The sequence below is a fragment of the Saccoglossus kowalevskii genome, chromosome 2 (assembly GCF_978046115.1).
Source record: "Saccoglossus kowalevskii chromosome 2, keSacKowa6.1, whole genome shotgun sequence".
NCBI lineage: Eukaryota > Metazoa > Hemichordata > Enteropneusta > Harrimaniidae > Saccoglossus > Saccoglossus kowalevskii.
In genome coordinates, this window is record NC_140642.1 from 38,809,635 (window position 1) to 38,833,548 (window position 23,914).

General features: G+C 35.5%; 2 protein-coding genes across 6 annotated transcripts in view; one reads left to right on the forward strand and one right to left on the reverse strand.

Annotated features, from left to right (window-relative positions):
- Positions 1–15,563, reverse strand: part of LOC102808790 (transmembrane protein 196-like) — a 61,889-nt gene extending 46,326 nt beyond the window's left edge. Inside the window, exons 1-2 of one of the 5 annotated variants that reach the window (XM_078008730.2) lie at positions 15,354–15,563; positions 14,196–14,662 (exon numbers count right to left, since the gene is read on the reverse strand). The gene's annotated coding sequence lies outside the window, so the exon portion shown is untranslated. Of the gene's footprint in view, positions 1–3,963; positions 4,142–8,376; positions 8,468–11,016; positions 11,134–14,195; positions 14,663–15,353 lie in introns of those variants that run through there. The other 4 variants (XM_006815730.3, XM_078008735.2, XM_078008731.2 and 1 more) reach the window with 4 other exon arrangements.
- On the forward strand, positions 10,929–16,910 carry LOC102800625 (uncharacterized). Its single transcript, XM_006815737.3, has 3 exons — positions 10,929–11,383; positions 12,001–12,165; positions 16,111–16,910. Exons 1-3 carry the CDS (start codon positions 10,974–10,976, stop codon positions 16,172–16,174), a joined length of 639 nt encoding a protein of 212 aa, XP_006815800.3. The 5' UTR covers positions 10,929–10,973; the 3' UTR covers positions 16,175–16,910.
- The last annotated feature ends 7,004 nt before the right edge of the window (positions 16,911–23,914 follow it).

Below are 23,914 nucleotides of genomic sequence, written 5' to 3' on the forward strand. Positions count from 1 at the left end.
ATATGAATACAAGTGTGTGGTTTACAATCTACATATGAATACAAGGATGTGGTTTACACCTACATATGGATAAAAGTAGTGGTTTACATTCTACATATAAATACAAGTGTGTGGTTTACAGTCTACATATGAATACAAGTGTGTGGTTTACAGTCTACCTATGAATACAAGTGTGTGGTTTACAGTCTACGTATGAATACAAATGTGTGGTTTAAAGTCTACATATGAATAAAAGTATGTCGTTTACAGTCTACACATGAATGCAAGTGTGTGGTTTACAGTCTACATATGAATACAAGTGTGTGGTTTACAGTCTACACATGAATACAAGTGTGTGGTTTACACCTACATATGAATACAAGTAAGTGGTTTACAGTCTACATATGAATACAAGTATGTGGTTTACATTCTACATATGAATACAAGTGTGTGGTTTACAATCTTCATATGAATACAAGTGGGTAGTTTACAGTCTACAAATGAATAAAAGTGTGTGGTTTACAATCTACATATGATTACAAGTATGCGTTTTACAGTCTACATATGAATACAAGTATGTGGTTTACAATCTACATATGAATACAAGTATGTGGTTTACAATCTACATATGAATACATGTATGCGTTTTACAATCTACATATGAATACAGGTATGTGGTTTACAGTCTACATATGAATGCAATCAGGTGGTTTACAGTCTATATATGAATACAAGTATGTGGTTCACGATCTACATATGATTACAAGTATGCGTTTTACAGTCTACATATGAATACAAGTGTGTGGTTTACAATCTACATATGAATACAAGTATGTGGTTTACAATCTACATATTTATACAAGTATGTTGTTTACAGTCTGCATATGATTACAATTGTGAGGTTTAAAATCTACATATAATTACAAGTATGCGGTTTACAATCTACATATGAATACATGTATGTGGTTTACAGTCTGCATATGAATACATGTATGTGGTTTACAGGCTGCATATGATTGCAATTGTGAGGTTTAAAATCTACATATGAATACAAGTGTGTGGTTTACAATCTACATATGAATACAAGTATGTGGTTTACAATCTACATATGAATACAAGTATGTGGTTTACAATCTACATATGACTACAAGTATGTGGTTTACAATCTACATATTTATACAAGTATGTTGTTTACAGTCTGCATATGATTACAATTGTGAGGTTTAAAATCTACATATAATTACAAGTATGCGGTTTACAATCTACATATGAATACATGTATGTGGTTTACAGTCTGCATATGAATACATGTATGTGGTTTACAGTCTGCATATGATTGCAATTGTGAGGTTTAAAATCTACATATAATTACAAGTATGCGGTTTACAATCTACATATGAATACATGTATGCGTTTTACAATCTACATATGAATACAAGTATGTGGTTTACAGTCTACATATGAATACAATCAGGTGGTTTACAGTCTACATATGAATACATGTGGTTTACGATCTACGTATGATTACAAGTATGCGTTTTACAGTCTACATATGAATACAAGTGTGTGGTTTACAATCTAAATATGAATACAAGTATGTGGTTTACAATCTACATATCAATACAAGTATGTGGTTTACAGTCTACATATGAATGCAATCAGGTGGTTTACAGTCTATATATGAATACAAGTATGTGGTTTACGATCTACATATGATTACAAGTATGCGTTTTACAGTCTACATATGAATACAAGTGTGTGGTTTACAATCTACATATGAATACAAGTATGTGGTTTACAATCTACATATGAATACAAGTATGTGTTTTACAATCTACATATGAATACATGTATGTGGTTTACGGTCTGCATATGATTACAATTGTGAGGTTTAAAATCTACATATAATTACAAGTATGCGGTTTACAATCTACATATGAATACATGTATGTGGTTTGCAGTCTACATATGAATACATGTATGTGGTTTACCCACTACGTATGAATATAAGTGTGTGGTTCACGGTCAACATATGTATACAATTGTGTGGTTTAAAGCCTACATATGAATACAAGTGTGTGGTGTACCGACTACATCAATCTGATTAAAATCTGATGTTGTGTACGGGCTTTAATTATTTTGGCTATAAACTTATTTTAATTTATTTTTTTATTACTTTTGTTAATAATGCCTTTTTATTTTATTATTTTACTTTGATTTTGATTTTGTGATTTTTTACAATTTTAATCAGATTGCGTCTACATATGAATACAAGTATGTGGTTTACATTTTACATATGAGTACATGCGTGTGGATGTAATAAATGTTTGAATATAAGTGTGTAGTTGACAATATTCATATGAATTCAATCGTGGTTTACAGTTTTTATAAAGTGTGTGGTTTATCATTTACATATGAATACAAATGTTTATCATCTATAAATGACATAAGTGTTTCATTATCTACTTATACAATCACAAAGAAAGCATATACACTCAAATTAATAAAATAATGGCCTACATAGTGGGAAACACGACCCGAGACTAGATAATATTACACACTGTATCATGTACATCATACATAGTGGGCCGTACATAGAAATACATACGATAAATTACGTAGAAGTGTATGGGCGGCGATTTATATATAAATCAGCGCCTCTTTGAAATTGAAATGGCGAAACTTGATAACAGAATGACTACGATTTACAGTAATTACAATGTCCACAAGTAACTAAATAACAGAACTGCCGTGACGTCGCTCGTAAGTCATTTCCGGTGACAATAAATGAGTTAGAATGAGGCTCACGTGATATTATTTAAGTAAATGCATTTTATTTGTAGTCTTTTTTCGGTAATGTTATTTCCCCACAGCTGTAATGCTTCTCGTTTATTTCTTTGATGATATTCCGACAGCATTGGTTTATTGACACGACTCACATGGCAATGTATTAGCAATCGACATGGTGTGAATACGAGGTTATTATGAATATACATCCGGGACATTTCAAATATCGGAAAGTAATTCATTCAATATATGAGAACCGGATAATGCAACAAAGTTAATTACACTGAATAGACTGCGAACTGTTTCGTCTATTGTATTCCATAAAATACTGAGTATTGGGATAAAGTGTTGAAAGGCCCAGTATTGCACAGGTTAAAAAACTGGTGCAAAATCAATGAGGATTGGTCTTATTCAATACGTTCACCAAGATTGCTCTTGACAGAAATACTGATTTATGAACTTTGCGATACATAGTCATGGAGGAGTGGGTATTTTCAATCAGATAAAGTATGTGCGTGTATCTGTACTAATACTAATACTGTTAGACACGCAGGTGACACTTGACACGTATTTACTAAAAATAACTAATTCTATTCTAAATCACTAAACCTAAAATATACATAATTATATGGTTCTTATAAACCGGAAACAATCGGACCATATAAACAGAATGTGGCGGTACTGCAAATATGTAACCATCAAAAGAAAGCACGATATTTGACCACAATAGTTACACACACAGTTAAAAACTGAACCAAGTTATCTTTGAATGTCAAAAACGTAAGCTCGGTGACCGTGTCTGAAAGTTACAAAACTTGCCAGTGAAATGCAGTTCGTCGCGTACATTGAAATATACAATATTTACAAGAGGACGTTTTAATATAAAATGATACAAGGTTTATTGCTTCAATGTACACAGCAGTGTTTACTTAGAGTATTAGTTCTGTCTAGAGTGCACCATACGCCGTGCCTTTTCGAAGTGAGCAGAATAGCTCTTAGTAAATTAAACAGTCGCAAAGCAAACACTCGCAGTATGCCTTACTTGAATACTCTATAAGCAGCCGTCATATCATGTCTGACATCACGTCACATTTACGTTTATCGCATTTCATCATCAAAATGGATTACTTCATTGGAAATGGGTCTCTCGGTTCATATAACGATGCAATTACGGAAACAATTTAATAATTACTTTACCTGATCGTTATTGCATATACTATTCACGTTTTAACTCAATCGCTCGGTTGTAGGTTAAAAGTTTTAGTCTACTGTGTTATACGGCGGCGTTCACGTGCGTGTGATACGTCAGCTCCGTCCTTGCTCGACCGTGAAATCTCAACTTGTACGACAGCGCCCTCAATGCCAGGTGTTAAAACAGTGATGGCCACCTGTATGCATCGACTTCCTGTATTCTTGCAATTAACATTCTGTAATATTACAGCCCTTGTGAATGCACGATCGACGCAAACTATAAAAAACACATATTTTCTAAATTGTCGCACATTGTCTTGGACGAAAAATTCCGTGACCTATACGTCAATTAGTGTGTGAAATACCAAGCACACAGTTGGCATGCATTGGCATGAGATAAGGAGGAACTCGTTGCATAGTTACGGATACATTACAGTTACTATATATGACCACTCGTCCACAGATGTACCATGTGCACGTTATCTAATTTCACCCAGTGCCAGTTTTAAGAGAAGCGAATGTTTTCAATATGATGGGGCCATGATCAAATTACACTTTGTTCCCGAAGACATGGATGTTTCGGATAAATAAAAATGTAAAAAATATTGAGATACATTTACTCTGACTACGTACGTAAAATATATTATATATGGGTGGTATGCACTCATTAAGTCACTGTTATTAGTCAAATTGTTTCCAAATTGTTTTTTGAAATTTATTAAAAACATTTGTGCCTTCATAAAAGGGAGTGTAATTATTATAATGCCAAATGACCCGGGTGGTTGACAAAATCAATATTATTGTTCGTCACGGTTATCAAATGAACGAAAAAAAAAACTTTCTTCTCTGGCTGTTGAAACCATGAAATCCAAGATGGCGCCCACGATACTTGGCATGAATACACAGCGTATTTATATGGTTTAGGATTGGTCATATTTAGTTTATACATTTGTTACTTAGGTACCTTTTGATTCAAATGATATGAGCGGGCCAGAGGAGCACGAAATATAAGAAGGTAACCAGGCTAATATTTGGACACATTGGTCGAATCATTTCCTGATCACATTTTCACCAGAATTCGTCATATTTGATAAATGATTGCTCATATTTTGCCAAGAAGTCACTGTACGCATGCTCTGCAATTATAATGAAAGAGAGAACTATTTCGATCAATAAACGGATTGTAAGTTCACTAGATAAGCCTTTAAATCAACCAATTACATTTCCCTTTGTCACTTCATCAACCCGGCGTATCGGCCACATCTATTGTATTTTGTTTTTAAATACGTCTCTTGAATAAATCAAGTAAGAATTTATGGTTACTTATATCGTTGTACTATTTCACAAAATTATCTACTGATCTGCGATTTTATCTCAAAATTGATTTTTACATTCAATCATAAATTGTATACCATGATATCAACTTTAATGTCTTCATACCTAATGATCATCATATGGGACCATAAATATACCAAGGAGGCTGGATATAAGAGTGGGTGGGAATTAGGCGATTACCCATTTTACCTTCCTACACATTATAAGAAGTTATAAAACTATGTTTCATAGTAATGTCATATACGGGTGCCATTTAGCTCAATCTGAAGCCGGTTTATGCGTCATGTCGAAATAAAAGAAACATGCTCGACTGAAATATAGTGTACACAACACTAGGTACAAAGTTTGACGTGGTTCATGTACACGCATGTGCAGCGGTTCAACAGGCTGCATAGGCTGGGGTTTCACTGGAATATTCTCTCTAACTGAGTCTAGTTAAATCCATAATCTTTCCACATAATTATACTAAACTATTCAATGAGGTTCTCAGAAAAATCAACACTGTTACGTAAGAATAGCCATCTATGTCGTTCGATGGCATTCGTTATTAAACTTATTTGTATTGACGACCTTCTTATAATATTATCGCCAAACTATTAAATAACGATATAATAATTACACCTAATTTCATGGATGCATGAATGTTTGTTTATACGTTCATATATTTATAGATGTTGTATAAATTTCAAATTACGGTTGAAAACAACCACTCTTAGTGACTGGATGAATGCCATCCATATAGGATAAATATTATCGAGTTGTACGCCGTATTCGATAACAACTCTTTGTTTTCGAATGGGGAATTTTCATTAGATTTCCCGCCAATAAATTGTTTACTTGTACCATGGTCGCGTGCCTTTCAATACTAGAACAAACATGTCTATTCCGGTCACGTGATCCCCTAAATCTTCAACGTAGCAAAGCCATGATATCAAATGCTCAACCTTGTTATCATTGTCATCTTTGACCAGACAAAACCTATTGTTTAGTGGGGGCTGCCTCAGATATTGCTTCATATCCACGACAACATGGCGTGTTAAGCCAGACAATATGCTGAAATAGACAACTCATGCTGTTCATTAATTCAGGTAACTGAACCGACTCATGTGGCGTACTTGTGTCTTTTTCTTTACAATACTGGTGAACGACGGAATTCAACTACGTGAGATCATATACGGCCTTGCACCACGAAGACTTAATGAATCGTGATTTACTTTAGACGATGAAGATTTTTAATTTTACGATCAAAGATCAACCGACCAACCAAGGTATTGACAGTTATTACCTATTTATTGTATCGACGTAATTATGCTAACAGTAAAACTGTGGACAAACTTAGATGTTGGCTGAACACATGAACTTTGACCTTGCATACCACTACTGTTTACCTGACCTCGGATCACGGAGTGTCTAACGAATAAACACCGATCGCAATTGACTCGACCTGGTTGTTATCTCTAATTATCCTCTCGTTCACCACGTGTGAAGTGTATTAACAAGAAATGAAAATATTGATGCTAAAAAGAGTATTTCTTATAGTGATGTTGCTTGTAACTCTCTGTGACTCGGCACCGTTTGATTATTGGATTACTTTTCCGGATGTAGAGATTGATGATATTAGTGAACAGCACATTGAACGGGACTTAGACCCCAGTGACGGCAATGACTTTTTTCTTTATGATAATTTCGATAAAAAGCGCGAAGATGCCGCTGATTTGGAACTAAAATTAGAATTCGGAAAACAAACGTCTGAAGATGAGCAGTATCTGCGTTGGAAATTAGCAAAACAGAAATACGGCGAGGAATACTTTTATCGCGACAAAGACTCGCTCTTCAAAGAAAACGAATCGAGTCTCGGAAAAAAAGAAAGCAGCGATATTGAAACAGGGAACGATTTACTCAATTCATGGGAAGATGAATCGGACGGAGATGAGACATCGAATCGAAAAGATAACGAAGTGGAAGAGATTGTACCCACAATGCAACACGTCTCCGGTGAGGTGGACGAGACAGACATCGATTCAAAAGATACAATCTATTTACGTAATTTTGAAAATCGCAGTGTTTCATTAAAATCAGATAAGGACACTACATCAGAACTCAATTTTACAATTACACATAGCACGTTAGCGTCAACTGCGCAGACTCGTAGTGAGACGCGAATAGAACCAACTGGGCTTGCGTCAATTGAACAAACCAGACTCAAACAATCGCAACGCCCTGAAAACGTTCACAGTATCGCTGTTTCACATACTGGCATGACTCAGTCTCACATTACACTCGTTAACACAAGCACAGATAAATCGAAATTTACGGAACTCACAATCTCTCACAATTATAATGATAACAGGACACTTGATGAAAAAGCATCAAAATCGACTACAGTCGCTAACACCACGGAGACAGTACCACAAATACCGAATACGATGACAAAAACGTCAGTATACAACACGCCAGTCTTAACGTCCATCCCTATATACACGGAGAGTAGTATTATTGAATCAAAACATGTACTTGTGACGACAGTACGTGACGGGACTCTTCTTATTCCAACGCATACAGTAACTACCAACACGGCAAAAAGCAGGCACATTGCAGAATTCAAAACGGAGCACGCGAATAATTTCCAAACAAAACCGACGCCAGATAAAGACGAACCTGTCGGACATTCAGGGTCTAGATCTGAAGTACAGAACAAAGAGCTGAAAAGTTTCACGACACAGTCAAAACCGAATGCTGTTATGCCAACTATGTATATGAAAACACCACATGACGAACTAGTGCAGACGAAATTATCAACGAGGGCGTCCCCGGGAGTTGCTTTCACACCGACAATTCAAGTGACCAGCGGCCAACAACCTGATCTCAACAACAAAGTTGAAATTTCTACCAAGCATGAAGATTTGTTGAAAATACTACCGACCAGATCTTATTCCACTGTAGATCCGATTATTACACCTACGATTTGTGAATCTCATGATGATGTCGTTAAACTAGTGTATCGAAAATATAGTACACCAAAAACGATGCAAATAAAACCAACACCAACTATGATCAAAGAAAATAGCAGTGGTAAAAACGAACCAACTCTTGTGTTGGATGCTTCTGAGTGGGAGTTCACCTCCTTAACAACTTCAACTCGCCATACGCTAGCGGAATCTGTAATATCAACCACGCAAAGTCGTGTATCTGCCGTTATCAGTGGGCGCGACAGGAATTACCATAGTCTATCTCATCAACAAGATAACCCCAGTTTGATTGGCAGTCATGAAAATTTATTTCCAAGGAGAACAACAACAACGGGTATACTCGTACGTAACACAGTGGTCAACGTGCCGTTAGAAAACCAGGTTATCGGGCATATCGGAGATGCTATCCGTTTTGCTACCAGTGTAGCTAAAATTGACCAAACCCAACAATTGCCAACTTCTAAGTCATCAGGTAATAGTTTTAATACCGAGCGTTTGTCACCAGACTATTTCAGCGGTCGTATCCCTGTGCAACCAGACCATACTACGGATGGTCAGACGACTTTTCTGACATCTACTGACATCAAACGTCATATATCACAGACATCCACGTTACCGAGCCGAGATTATATTAGACAAACTGTTTCGCAACCAGGTGAAATTATTAATGACCCGGCAACTAAGCATTTACTCAATGAAACCGTTGATCGACCGACAAGTAAGCCACCGGACAATAACACTGGAGAAAATGCCACTAAACTAGTCAATGGAAATGACGAACGACCGACAAGTAAGCCACCGGACAATATCGCTGTAGAAAATGACACCAAACTACAAAAAGAAAATGTTGATAGACTGACAAGTAAGCCGCCGGACAATATCGTTGTAGAACAGCCAACTAAACTACTCAATGAAAATGTTGATAAACCGACAACTAAGTCACCTGACAATATTGTTGTAGAAAATGCAACTAAACTACTCAATGAAAATGTTGATAGACCGACAATTAAACCAGATGACAATGTCGTTGTAGAACAGGCAACTAAACTACTCAATGAAAATGTTGATAGACCGACAACTAAGTCACCAGACAATATTGTCGTAGAAAATGCAACTAAACTACTCAATGAAAATGTTGATAGACCAACAATTAAGCCACCGGACAATATCGTTGTAGAAAATGCAACTAAACTACTCAATGAAAATGTTGATAAACCGACAACTAAGTCACCTGACAATATTGTTGTAGAAAATGCAACTAAACTACTCAATGAAAATGTTGATAGACCGACAATTAAACCAGATGACAATGTCGTTGTAGAACAGGCAACTAAACTACTCAATGAAAATGTTGATAGACCAACAATTAAGCCACCGGACAATATCGTTGTAGAAAATGCAACTAAACTACTCAATGAAAATGTTGATCGACCGACAAGTAAGCCACCAGACAATATTGTTGTAGAAAATGCCACCAAACTACTCAATGAAAATGTTAATAGATCGACAATTAAGCCAGATGACAATATCGTTGTAGAAAATGCCACCAAACTACTTAATGAAAATGTTGATAGACCGACAAGTAAACCACCAGACAATATCGTTGTAGAACAGGCAACTAAACTACTCAATGAAAATGTTGATAGACCAACAATTAAGCCACCAGACAATATCGTTGTAGAACAGCCAACTAAACTATCAGATGAAATTGTTAATACCACGACTACTAAACAACCAGACAACTTGAATGTTGTTGTAGAAAAAGCTACTAAACTGCAAAATAAAACAGTTGATATACCGAAAAGTGTACAACCGAACAATATCGTTGTAGAACAGGCTACTAGTCTACCAAATAAAACTGCTATTAACATGACAATTACACCACCGGATAAAAACGTTGAAGAACAGGGTACTGAACAACCAAACAAAATTATTGAACGACCGACAACTAAACCAGTAGTAAATATCACTGTAGATCATGGCACTGTTCTACAAAGTAAAACTGTTGAAAGCCCGACCACTACTAGTAAGCCACTAGAAAATATCGTTGTAGAACAGTTCACTAATCTACCGAATGAAACTGCTGCGAGGCCGACCACTAAACCACCAAACAATAATTATGTGGAACAGGTCACTAAAACTGACGATATACAGACCGCTATAGAACACACCAACAAGTCACAAAACCATTCTGTTCACACTCAGAAATCTACACTACCAAGTCCCATTGCTGATAGCCATACCCTCAAACCATCACGGAATATTGTTGATGACCAGAATCGTTCACTACCAAGCGTCCGAACGCCTACACTACCAACCTTTCTGTTTGGCGACAAGACAACTTCGTCACCGAGCATACTCATTAGCACTCAAGTTCATGCGCCGAGTGAACATAGTGTTGACGGTCAGATATCTGTCTTACCAGCCACAATTGTGGATCATCATGAACATGTACTTTCTTCGAACCAGATCAAAAATGCATCATTAGATGTGACAATTACGTCTAAAACGGACAAACAAATCCAACGTTCACTGACAACACAAGTTGTTAACAAATCGACAATTCCTAGCGAACAAACCAAAATTGAATTGACCAGTACGCCACGCATATATCAAACAAATAAACACAACGTAACATACATAACCAACTCATCGTATCCTACAATGCCGCCCGTTGTAGGTCAGATAAACCGAATTTCTGTGGTCCAGTCAATGGCAACTAAGAGCCACAGTCAAACAATAAACAGAATCTTACCATCTTCAACGACGCCAACAAGAAATGGTTCCATGGTTATAAATGCCGCATCGAAGAATACAAGTGACAGAGAACACGACACGATGTTGTCGACAAAACAAGGACCTGATCACATCATACCGTCCACGATAAATAGTCTCAGAGTGACCTCGTTGGCATTTGTAAATGACACCCACATGGCACAAGAACGTGTGACTTTTGAACAATTAAACTCAACCGATGATTTGACAACGACCACAACAATTATAGACGAATCGTCGAAAAAATCCGATCATTATAGTCAATGTGAGAAAAAGGCAGCCGAAGAATTTTGTTTGAACGGCGGTACTTGTCGATATTTGCCAGAACTAGGGGAAAACTCTTGCAGGTGAGTAGTCAAAACATCGAGGTTTAGTATGAGTTATGTATTATATGTTAAGTTATGTAAGACGTGTAGTGGATGATGTTATGTTATGTGTTACTATGGTAAATATAGTGTTAAGACATCTTTCAATTACAAGTTATGTTACGGTACGTTATGTTGTATTCCGCCATGTTACAATGGGAATATTGTATTTTACGTCATGTTTTGTATGTGCTACGTTGAAGCGCGGTGGTCGTTGCGCAGCGCGTGTTCGAATTTCATGTAAATAAACAATGTATTTTACACGCGTCGCCATGAGTCCCATATCGAACAGGACGCGGCGCGACGACTGCCGCCCTTAAAGTTTTTTTCAGTTCTGTTCTGTTATATTCACTTATTGTCATTAACTCGTCGTCATTTTAACAATATCATTGCGAAATTCTTATGAATATCCCACTACCCCAAATATGATATAGTTTTAATACATGCTGAAATATTCTGACAGCAACTTTCTACGCAGAAAACAGCTTTGCAATCGTGGAATATTACTCTAAAACGAAAATGAAATGTGGCGGCTAAGCACGACCAGACATCGACCTTGCTCTTTCTTGTCTGACGTCATTCTTCGTTTATGCTGACAGGTGTACGCGTGGATATACAGGTGTGCGCTGTAGTGACTGGATACCAGATAAATATCTGTCTGACCTGCTCGAAGATGAACTGATGGATACGGCACTAGGGTTAGCGGTTGCCGTGACAACGTTGATTCCCATGGGAGGAGTTACCGCATATGCATATTATAACACGTAAGTACGCACTGGTTGCGGCACGTACGTCAGGGCGTTCACACTTTACTCGTACGGACGTCGGTGTCAAAATGAATTACGTTGATTCGGGTGTTGATCGTTAAAGCTGAGTCACCTTAATACAGAAGGCTTTTATTTCGTAGCATGACATGTCAACATTCTGTCAAGATATCTGTAGCAAGGGTACTGTTTCAAGTCACGTAATAGTATGCAGTTTTGTGGAACACCAATCCATTAAAAATGTTATCTTTGGCAGCTATTCAAACATTCGAAATAGCGCCCGCTGTCTAGAAATTCTCCCCGAGTTAATAGATATATTACGAAATGAGATGTCGTAATTATATGACATGGCGGGATACATCCTCTATGATACTATAATCTTCAATTGGTAATATTAGAAAGGCACTCTAATGAAAAGAGCATCCTGTATTTAAAGCATATCCGTCGTACGTAAACCATGGATAGTCACTTCTAAAGTGACCGAGTAGTGAAACGGGTCAACGCTATGAGATTCGTAGACCCAGGCTTGTCGGATAAATCGATGATTCCATATCGAAGTGGAATGTTTGACATTTTAATATATTTCCAACCACAACACTATTAAACAAATTTCGTGTGATACTATGTATTTAGAGGTTTCGTAATGGACTGTGTTTAGGCATATGACGAACACGTATACCAAGAATATATCATCTTTGTAGCGAATTATCTGAACAGCTTGTTCTAACTAGCATTATTATGATGTCCGTGGATTTGACAGTGACATTGTTATGACAGCTTGAAAGCATATTTTTCGAAGTCAGAGTAAAGACATGTACAGGGGATTTTAATTCAAATCAAGAGGCCTTGCTCATATAACCCAAGGACGTGTTTTATCTTTCGTACGTTGTAAGTTTCATTTGTGCGCTTCGAAAGAAGACTTAATTGATACAACATCCGGGTACTTATCCAACTACATTTTTCCAATCAATAAAAGTAGAACACTTGAAATGTAATCCCCTTTCTTTCATACTGGGATTATTTTAACATCCTTTCGTTAATCAAAAAACCGCATAAAATGACGCAAATTGTAATAGGCTAGCTGTGAGTTAATATTATTGACTATTCGCGTCACTATTAAAATATATGTAAGCGATGATTGCAAGAGACTCGTAACAGAATACACTTTTTTGACACACGAGATGGCGATTACGTAAATATGTCGCCTGTACAATGTCAGCGAACAAATGGCGGCGCTTTGTACTCTGTATCAGGCAGAACACATTTACACAAGACATGTGCTCTTCTATTGCCAATATTTTTTTTTCCTTTGAAATTGACAAATTCTGTAAGTTTAATATCTAACTTCTAAAGTCAGTGTTATAAGTTCTGACAAAAAAGTGATATTATTATTATTATAGACTACTATGGTCGACATCGCGCGAACACACACCATAGCATGGATGGATTAACATGACAAATGACGAAATGAGTAACCAAACAAACAAACAAGGTTGGGTGATAATTTACCATATGAACATCGTTAGACCATGTGTACACGACTAAAATTTGTTTCACGATTATTTATGATTTCGCGGGAAATGATGCGCGCCATCACTAGTATTTGTTTCAGACATGAGGCTGTGGGCAGAATCACGCCCATAAGTAACCGCACTACATGTTAATTGACCATGGCACATCCCATAAAAAATTATAGAGATGGAACTGACAACGTGCTATACAGAGATTTGGCCAATCTACTAGTATGTCAGCCAGTGGCGGCGGAACAGAGGAGATCTGCTCACCATCCCTCGCGCCGAAAGTGCGAGTGGTCGCCGCCACGGTGCAACCCGGTGTCAACGTTTACGACGAATCATTTTAGGTGACGCTGACAGAGTACGGTTTAACACGTAGCAATTGACAGCAATTAAATGATGAATATCTGGAATAATAAGCAAATATGTTTAATGACATGTAAATTATCCGTGTACGCACCGGTGGGTTACGTTGATGATGTACAAATATCGTGTTGTCACTGTGCCATAACTTACCGTGTTTCGCTGTCAGCTTCACAGCATCAGTCGCACGTACGAAATCGGGACGATGTATGTCTTATAACACTTTCTATTTATCTAATAAATACAAGTATTTCAGTGACGTTCTTGTGAAAACATCGAGTGCGCATTTAGATGCAACTTAATCCACGATGGGGCAGGCACGTTTGCGTCGTGGTGACCCGGCGCTGACAACCACACGCTGTTCGGTAGGATGCCACAGTCATGTTAACGAATTATCAATGAAGCCGCACGTTGTAGTTATTCCATGTGATAGCATTTGACGAGGTTTCGCTTGCAACCGTCAGTGTTCTCTGTGTTAGGTAAAAATACACATCCGAGTTTCTGATCAATGCTTTGTTCAGAGGGCGTTATTTTGGTCTTTGCTTTCTGTGTTTCCAGTTCAGTACATGTACCAAGGCGATGCATTCAGTTGTATTGTTACTTTTTGCTATCAACCAAATCTAGAAAAATAAAAACAACGATTTGTTTAGTATAAATTTTAAACAACAATTATTTATTTACAATATCATTGATGCACCTCTCTGGTGGGTTCGTCGAGTTCAGAACGACAGTATGCGCTAAGATCGCAGCGAATTTACAAGTTCAACTTAGGGTTATCTGAGTGTAGTAAACACAATACGAAAGTCGTACGTAAGTGCCCAGTGCCCAAAACTATTCAGTAACTTTCAAACGACGTAGGAATTAAACTTATTAATCAGGTTGTAGCCAAGCAGTGTGCAACCAACTACAATGTACTTCTTTCCGCGATAAGTCATGTATAAAAGTTCACGTATACGTCGGTCATACTGTCACACAGGCGGCAGTTACGTAGATGCATGTTTTTATATTGCGATGAAAAGACGCCAAACTTATACAGCGTTATAACAGATAAACATTGCCTTCGTGAATATACTGGATAAATTTCGGCACATCACCGCATTGATCGTGTACAATATGAAAAACAACATATTGACTCCACTTTAATTTAGTCGCCAAAGACTCGAGGCTTCTAAAGATTGGGAATCTACGCTCGATTGCAAATATTGATTAGTCGAGATTTGAAGAAAACGTACACTTTTTCACAACCATGACGTCATAGAGGCATTAAATATATATCGTATACTGAGATTTCTGTGAGAATGTAATACTGACCTTGTTGTTTTACGTTGATACATAAACTTGCACTCTATATCGGTCATCTAAGGTAACTAGAGCGTAAATATCAGATTGAACTTGAATAAACCCGGATTGGTTCTGTTCAAATTTAACAGTTTCCTATTGGAAGTGAAACACGACATGGACGCTTGACCTCGCTTGTATAGTAGTTGATGTGGGTTGGATTTTACCATCACCATCTCATTTTATTCCAATCTGCTACCATTAACCTGCAACAAATAGTTCCAATCGTGTCGCATTTCAAATTGTCTGAGGGCGGTATATTTCATCCGATCTGAATTCGCAGCACGAGATCCTATTTTTATACCTACAATTCGATGAGCATGGTTGTTACTCTGGGTGGAATGCATTCCGTGTAGAAACGCCGCATCTTCGCTTGTATCGAGGTCTAGCAATCAGCGAATCGTTGTGGAATATATGGCATATATACACCGTCGGTGGTACGATATAAGAAGCCAATCGAATGCAGATAGAGTGCATTTAGATTATCAGCAATTATGGAAATCAATATTATTTGATGGGGTTTTATGATATTAAGGTGGATATCGACCGTGAGATCAATTCTGTAAAACTCTGTCATGCTTATAATCATGAAATTATGTAACTCAAAATGGATTTAATAAAATAATCGACGGGTGGTTCATACCGTCTGAAGAAAATCTCCACGCCGCGATTACACACACTAAATATTAAAAAGTAACAATAAGTCAAGTTATATATATTGTTTTCACAGAAATATCCGGTCACAGATAGAGAATGAATACAGGGCCACTCATTTATACGCACCGGGTAATTGATGAACTACTCAACATATATGTACATTGTACGGTGGAGAGATGTCTGTAACAATCGCATATACAATGGAGAATGGTACGCTGGATTACGTGGCTAGCTAATATAGAGAAATATTTATTGTGTTTATTTACTTTAGGAGAAGGTCAAACCTCGGGGTAATGAAATAATGTATCACGTTAAGTTACATTATATATATATATATATATATTCTTGTATTATTAAAAGTTGTAGTACCGATATATGTTAAAATACGAATTATTACCATGACAACCAAGACAAGTATTACCGTGCTATTGGTCACGGTGGTGATCTCAAACAATTGCATCTCGTTTTTTTCTATGTGGGAAGCTAAAAACGGTTTATTTAATTGTTAATCACTTATTCTTAGTCTACGCAGTTATTTTAGTAATTTTGTTTAAATCCCGTTTTTAAAAAGGGTAGTTGTTTATTGATGATAACTATTTTTTGCTTAATATACATTTGTATTTAATAAGTACTATCAATTTCGTTCTAATTACATACCATAGATTACGGGAACAACAGGAGAGATAGAAACACACACCATGCTCCGCCGTGATGAGCGTGATGCATATCAATAAATGTCTTCACACTTTTATTCTTATATGTGTATCCACGAGTAGTGTATTTTACAGTCACGTGACACTAGACTTGACGTGCACAGATGTGTGTAACTTAATATATTCGAGTTAACTTTAATAAACGAATTGTACACAGTAATGCTATTTGTGTCATCTTGTAAATCAAAATCCGAGATCACAATAATGACTTAATTTCCTAACATGGCAGTATGAATTCGACACACAAAAAGAGAACAGCAATTTAAATAGAACGATAGAAATCGACAAGCCGTGATTACTCTATAAATACCATAATTATTTCCTAGGAAATGTATGCTACTGGTTTCAACCGCGGCACGACATTATCACACTGGTTCAAGGTCTTTGCCAATAACCGTTTATCGGTTTCACCATGAACCTTATAGAAGATCTATAATTTCACTCACGCCGATTAGTTTTATGTTGTATTTCAAAGCATCTATGCGCGCTAAGCATGCTGGTAGCCCAAACCATCTGACTGTTGAGCGCTGCGCCCTCTATGACAAAAGTTGTCCAATCAGCAAAAAACAACTTGAAGACAAACTAGAAACGAACAATTTTGCGTATTAGAATAAAGAAACTTCCATAACACTGACCATGAATATGCGGTAGTTTTTTGGAGCCATGAAATTAAAAAAAAAGCAAACAGTGAAAACGTGTTTATACAGTTGTTAGGTTTAGGATTGTTTAATTACATGTTGCCGCGGCGTCTTTTATAAAGATTGTCTCTGTGTGATCCTATTATAGTCATTGTAATTTGAACACTTGTGACGAATACAAGAAAAATTATAATATTGAGCAAAGAAAGCAACTCATTAAATCAGTTTAACCACGGTGTGCATAACCGACCAACTCACGTTTCCGAAGGCAAAGTGTGGAAAATTGCCTTCACCCCCTGGCGTTCGCTCACTTGAAGAAATGGTACATGTTATTAATGGACATCAGATTGCCTGGGAAAACAAGAAACAAGTGGGCAAAGTTCTAATTAGACTCTGTGAAAACTTCGTTGCTAGACTTCTCATTGTGATCCGTGGATGTGGAAGTCAGCGCATATACCATATTTATTTTGAATAGTGGAATTAGATCGGCACTGTTTGTTTCTTATACTAACCCCGCGTGGTAAATCGGTTGCACATTTTACACGCACATAAACACATGGTAGGAATTGCTGTACATATCATTTATGAGACCAAAACGCGAATATGTCTCACCTGGTAAAGTATTTGTAAGGTTAACTCCTACAAAACTGAAGCCATTCAAAGGAGCTTTATCATCTACCTAAATTAAACTCAGGACTTGGACCACTATTTCAATTGATCCGAAATCAGGGCAACGTCAGTTATACACACACATGTAATCATTTAAATATTCCTATTCTTTTAAAAAGATGCATTTATCTTGACATATTATTTCTTTTCAAGTCTGTTAATGGTATTTTAGACTGCATATTCCAGAACGTTCTGCGAGACTGTATTCCATCAAAGTTAAATATTTCATTTCCTGATTTGCGCGTTTTTAACATATCAGGAAATTGTTTCAAGCACAATACCAGAGTAGCTGGTTTTTAATTTTGCACGTTATATCAATTTTGCACATTTTATGTTAATTTTCTGTTACTGTGGATAGTAATTATGTATTTATGCACTGTGAAATCTTGAAACCGGGCAAATATATCAGTATTCCAAAGTTCGAAGAAAATAATTCTTCCAAAACAGTTTCTTAATCATACTCATATAATTGAAGCATTTAGTAATTTTCTTTGTTCAATATTTTTATTATAAATAATGTGTTTTCATGATATTTAATTTGACTTTATTATTCAGAGCCTAAAATATTGTAATTTCTTTACAGTGATAATAAAGTTTTATTATTATTATTATTATTATTATTATTATTATTATTATTATTATTATTATTATTATTATTATTATTATTATTATTATTATTATAATGCAAGTGAAGCATCTATGAGGTGTCTTAAAAAGTAGTTCAAGGTAGACCCAGCATCGACTGCGCATGTGAACATCTAGCCTCTCTCAATCATTGATTGGAAGTGCACATGATAATCATTTGAATGACAAATAGAGATTGTCACAATGTAATGCAATGAATGGGTGTATTTTCTGTTGTACTAACATAAGGTGTGTATGAAATGAACCTGTGGTTTGGAAACGATATGTCAGAATAAACTCAGCGTAATGTGTCAAGAAACATAATTATTTGTCAACTTATCACAGACATGACAACATGAGGAGTTTGTCGATAAATTAAAAACTGTGATTCAGTGTGAGATACAATTTTATTTCAGTACAAATATATATTTCTTATTTTATACATGTACACGTGTATTAGTAAGTAATGCACATATTTATGTTATTTGAATAACATAAACATAGCATAACTATTACAACCTTGCCCGTTGGGAATCTAGATATTGAAAAACAAATAAGAATTCAGAATGGATACAGACTAATGAGGGTATACAACAGTATGGTAAGCCATGACTGCCTTAATACCATGTAGTATATTATGTGGACCACTTAATTCATTATACGCTGTGCATATGTCTATATACGATGTGCATATAATATTATATTAAGTGTTTTTACCTTTATACGTTGTGAACATACCTATACAATGTGAACATAGCTTTATATGATGTGAACATAGCTTTATACAATGTGAACATACCTTTATACAATGTGAACATAGCTTTATATGTGAACATAGCTTTATACGATGTGAACATATCTTTATACAATGTGAACATAGCTTTATATGTGAACATAGCTTTATATGAGGTGAACATAGCTTTATATGTGAACATACCGTTATACGATGTGAACATACCTTTATACAATGTGAACATACCTTCATACGATGTGAACATAGCTTTATACGATGTGAACACACCTTTATATGATGTGAACATACCTTTATACGATGTGAACATACCTTTATACGATGTGAACATACCCTTATACGATGTGAACATACCTTTATACAATGTGAACATAGCTTTATATGATGTGAACATACCGTTATACGATGTGAACATATCTTTATACAATGTGAACATAGCTTTATATGTGAACATAGCTTTATATGATGTGAACATAGCTTTATATGTGAACATACCGTTATACGATGTGAACACACCTTTATACAATGTGAACATACCTTTATACGATGTGAACATAGCTTTATACAATGTGAACATAGCTTTATACAATGTGAACATAGCTTTATACGATGTGAACATAGCTTTATGCGATGTGAACATAGCTTTATACAATGTGAACATAGCTTTATGTGATGTGAACATAGCTTTATACAATGTGAACATAGCTTTATACGACGATGTGAACATAGCTTTATACGATGTGAACATAGCTTTATACGATGTGAACATAGCTTTATACGATGTGAACATAGCTTTATACGATGTGAACATACCTTTATACGATGTGAACATAGCTTTATACGATGTGAACATACCTTTATACGATGTGAACATAGCTTTATACGATGTGAACATAGCTTATACGATGTGAACATAGCTTTATACGATGTGAACATAGCTTTATACGATGTGAACATACCTTTATACGATGTGAACACACCTTTATACGATGTGAACATACCCTTATACGATGTGAACATACCTTTATACAATGTGAACATAGCTTTATATGATGTGAACATACCGTTATACGATGTGAACATATCTTTATACAATGTGAACATAGCTTTATATGTGAACATAGCTTTATATGATGTGAACATAGCTTTATATGTGAACATACCGTTATACGATGTGAACATACCTTTATACAACGTGAACATACCTTTATACGATGTGAACATAGCTTTATACAATGTGAACATAGCTTTATACAATGTGAACATAGCTTTATACGATGTGAACATAGCTTTATGCGATGTGAACATAGCTTTATACAATGTGAACATAGCTTTATGTGATGTGAACATAGCTTTATACGATGTGAACATAGCTTTATACAATGTGAACATAGCTTTATACGACGATGTGAACATAGCTTTATACGACGATGTGAACATAGCTTTATACGATGTGAACATAGCTTTATACGATGTGAACATAGCTTTATACGATGTGAACATAGCTTTATACGATGTGAACATACCTTTATACGATGTGAACATAGCTTTATACGATGTGAACATACCTTTATACGATGTGAACATAGCTTTATACGATGTGAATATAGCTTATACGATGTGAACATAGCTTTATATGATGTGAACATACCTTTATACGATGTGAACATACCTTTATACGATGTGAACATACCTTTATACAATGTGAACATACCTTTATACAATGTGAATTATACGATACGATGGTACAATGACATACATACATCGTATATAGCCATGTTTACATAATATTAAGGTATGTTCACATTGTATAAAGCTATGTTTACATAATATAAAGGTAGACACATCATATATAGAATTAAGTGGTCCACATAATATACTACGTGGTATTAAGGCAGTCATGGCTTACCATACAACAGCATCAAACTGTTAAGTGAAACTTTTACTAATATCTTAAAAAATTCGCATACAACAAAGACTGACGAAGACGACATCAATGGTGAGGACAGATATTCATATGATTTGGGCAAGGTGATCATATTACACATGATATTAGTTAAATGTAAAAATTATATAGCTGTATAAATTCCTATGATTCCACAATTTCCTGATTAAATAATGTCATAGCACAAGTTTCCTATTCAACTGATATCTTCACCATCAGCAAGTTTATAGCGCCCTCAATCTATGAGTTCGTCATTGGTGTTAGAGGGTGGTATAATGCAAGGCCATTGTTTCCAAATATTGTTAATTCAACATAAAATAAAGAAAATTATATTACACAATCAAGCTGGTCAAATATACAATTTATATAACCCTTCTACAACCAGTAATTATTTACAAAAACTTTGGGTATGTTTTGAGTAATAATAGACCCTAGTAACAAAACATAAAGATTGTCAATAGCTCATTCACCTACCCACTGACTACAAGGGAGAGTATATGGAAGACAGAAAGTGTCAATACCAATAGTTTAAAATATTAAAATAGGTCTCTCTTTTTATCATCACATGCGTCAATTTGGAACCTGCAACTAGACAAGTGTGCCACATATGTTTGTTTTCTGTTTCAGGGAATCATTTGTAGATCCAAGTCAACCATTAATGGTTGTATTAGAAAGCATTGCTTAATAAATGTTAAACGTTGAACATATATCTAGCCTTTTGTTAGATAATCCTAATTACAAACAAGCCATGCATAGAACAGTCCCCGTTAGTTATTAAATTTAAGGTTTTGTAATATAGCTGGAATATAACCATGTCAGGAATATGATTTTTTAACATTAAAATGATTGATATTTGTATCTGATCGTCAAACAAGTACTTATCCATATTGAGAGATATTGCTCTGGAACAGCATTCAAAATCAGCCATTTTGAATACATGTGTATATATATATATATATATATATATATATATATAACATGATGTATGACGAATATATAAAATTTGAATATAATCAGTCAAAGCATTTAAAAGATATGGCTCTAGAAGCCCAATCATTAAAACAAAATGGCTGTCAGTCAGCCATTTTGAATCCAATCTGAAAAATAAAATGACATGCATCAGGAACCTGTAATGTCTAATGTATGTTATACGTTTGAACAAAATCCATCTGTAAACAGCCGAGAAATGCTTGATTTTTATGATTTTTTAGCACAAAAATTGCCGCCATTCGGCCATCTTGAATCAGATTGTAAAACAAAATGATGTGCATCAAGGTCCTATAATGTCCAACGTATATACAAGGTTTGAACAAAATCCATCTGTAAACAGCCGGGAAATGCTTGATTTTGATGATTCTCATTCGGCCATCTTGAATCAGATCGTGAAACAAATTGACGTGCACATATATAATATCATGTATGATGTATGTGTGAAGTTTGATTGTGATTGGTCTAGGCATTTCTAAGATACAGGTCCGGACACACGCACACACACACACGCACGCACACACTCACGCACACACGCATGCATGGACACACAGAGGTCAAAACATAAGTCCCCTTTACGGACTGCGTCCAAACAGGGACTAAAAAAACATAGTTGAACTCTGGTGACCTTGCCCTTTGTTATATAATATTATTCCCTTTATCATAGTTTGTTTCAATATGAATATGCATTGTCATAATTAATTTTGAATACAAACAAGTTTTAGGGTTGAAACAACAGTGGGAAAGCAGTTTACCAAATATCCTTGATAGATGTAAATATCCTACAAAAACATTGGTGCCTAATTTGTTTAATTATTTTAAGGGACATAATTTCCAGCTTTATTCAAAGTAATTCAGATTTTTTATTATAAAAACAAATACCGCATCTCAGAAAAGAAGTGCTGCATTTAGATGTGAATAGATTCAAAAATCATGCAAGATACCAGAAAATCTTAGCTGGCTTTTGCCCAAGTATTTTGTACAGGTGTCCGTCAAAAAATAATGATTGACTGAGACAAATATGAACTGCTTTATTATATTTATTGTGTGACTACTGTATTATTTGAAAAGTAAAAAAAAAAACATGTTGCAAGCTCTGCTTTGTAATGCAAATCAACTTAAATAGTTAGTTGAAGTCCAGTGGAGAAAGAAGTCAACAGTTCCTTTGCCCCCTGAGGATCTACATCTTCAAACACTGCAATCTTTGTTTTTAAAGTGTGTTTTTAAATTTTTATTATAAAAGCTCCATCATTCTGTTCTAATAGCTGAAACAAATTCCTGTGAATTTTCATTTGTCAAATGAACTGTTTTAGTACAATATGCAACATTTTGCTTTTTATGTATTTGTTCTGTATTGTTTTTGATTTGATGACTTTTGCCTAAACAGATTTTCTATTAGCTTCAGATCTTGATCAAAGTTTGGCACCCAGTTCATAGCAGTGCTTATATTGATTTTCTGACATCTTGTTTTCTGTAAAGATTTTATTGGTAGGTTTGCAAATGTGTATCAGACTGTGCAAAAACTCTCTCCATGAGTTGGTTTTGAAACC

Coding starts and splice junctions, on each gene's coding strand:
- LOC102800625 (XM_006815737.3), top strand. CDS start 10,974: ATGGCAACTAAGAGCCACAGTCAAACAATAAACAGAATCTTACCATCT. Junction 11,384..12,000: donor CTAGGGGAAAACTCTTGCAG/GTGAGTAGTCAA, acceptor TTATGCTGACAG/GTGTACGCGTGGATATACAG. Junction 12,166..16,110: donor GCATATGCATATTATAACAC/GTAAGTACGCAC, acceptor TTGTTTTCACAG/AAATATCCGGTCACAGATAG.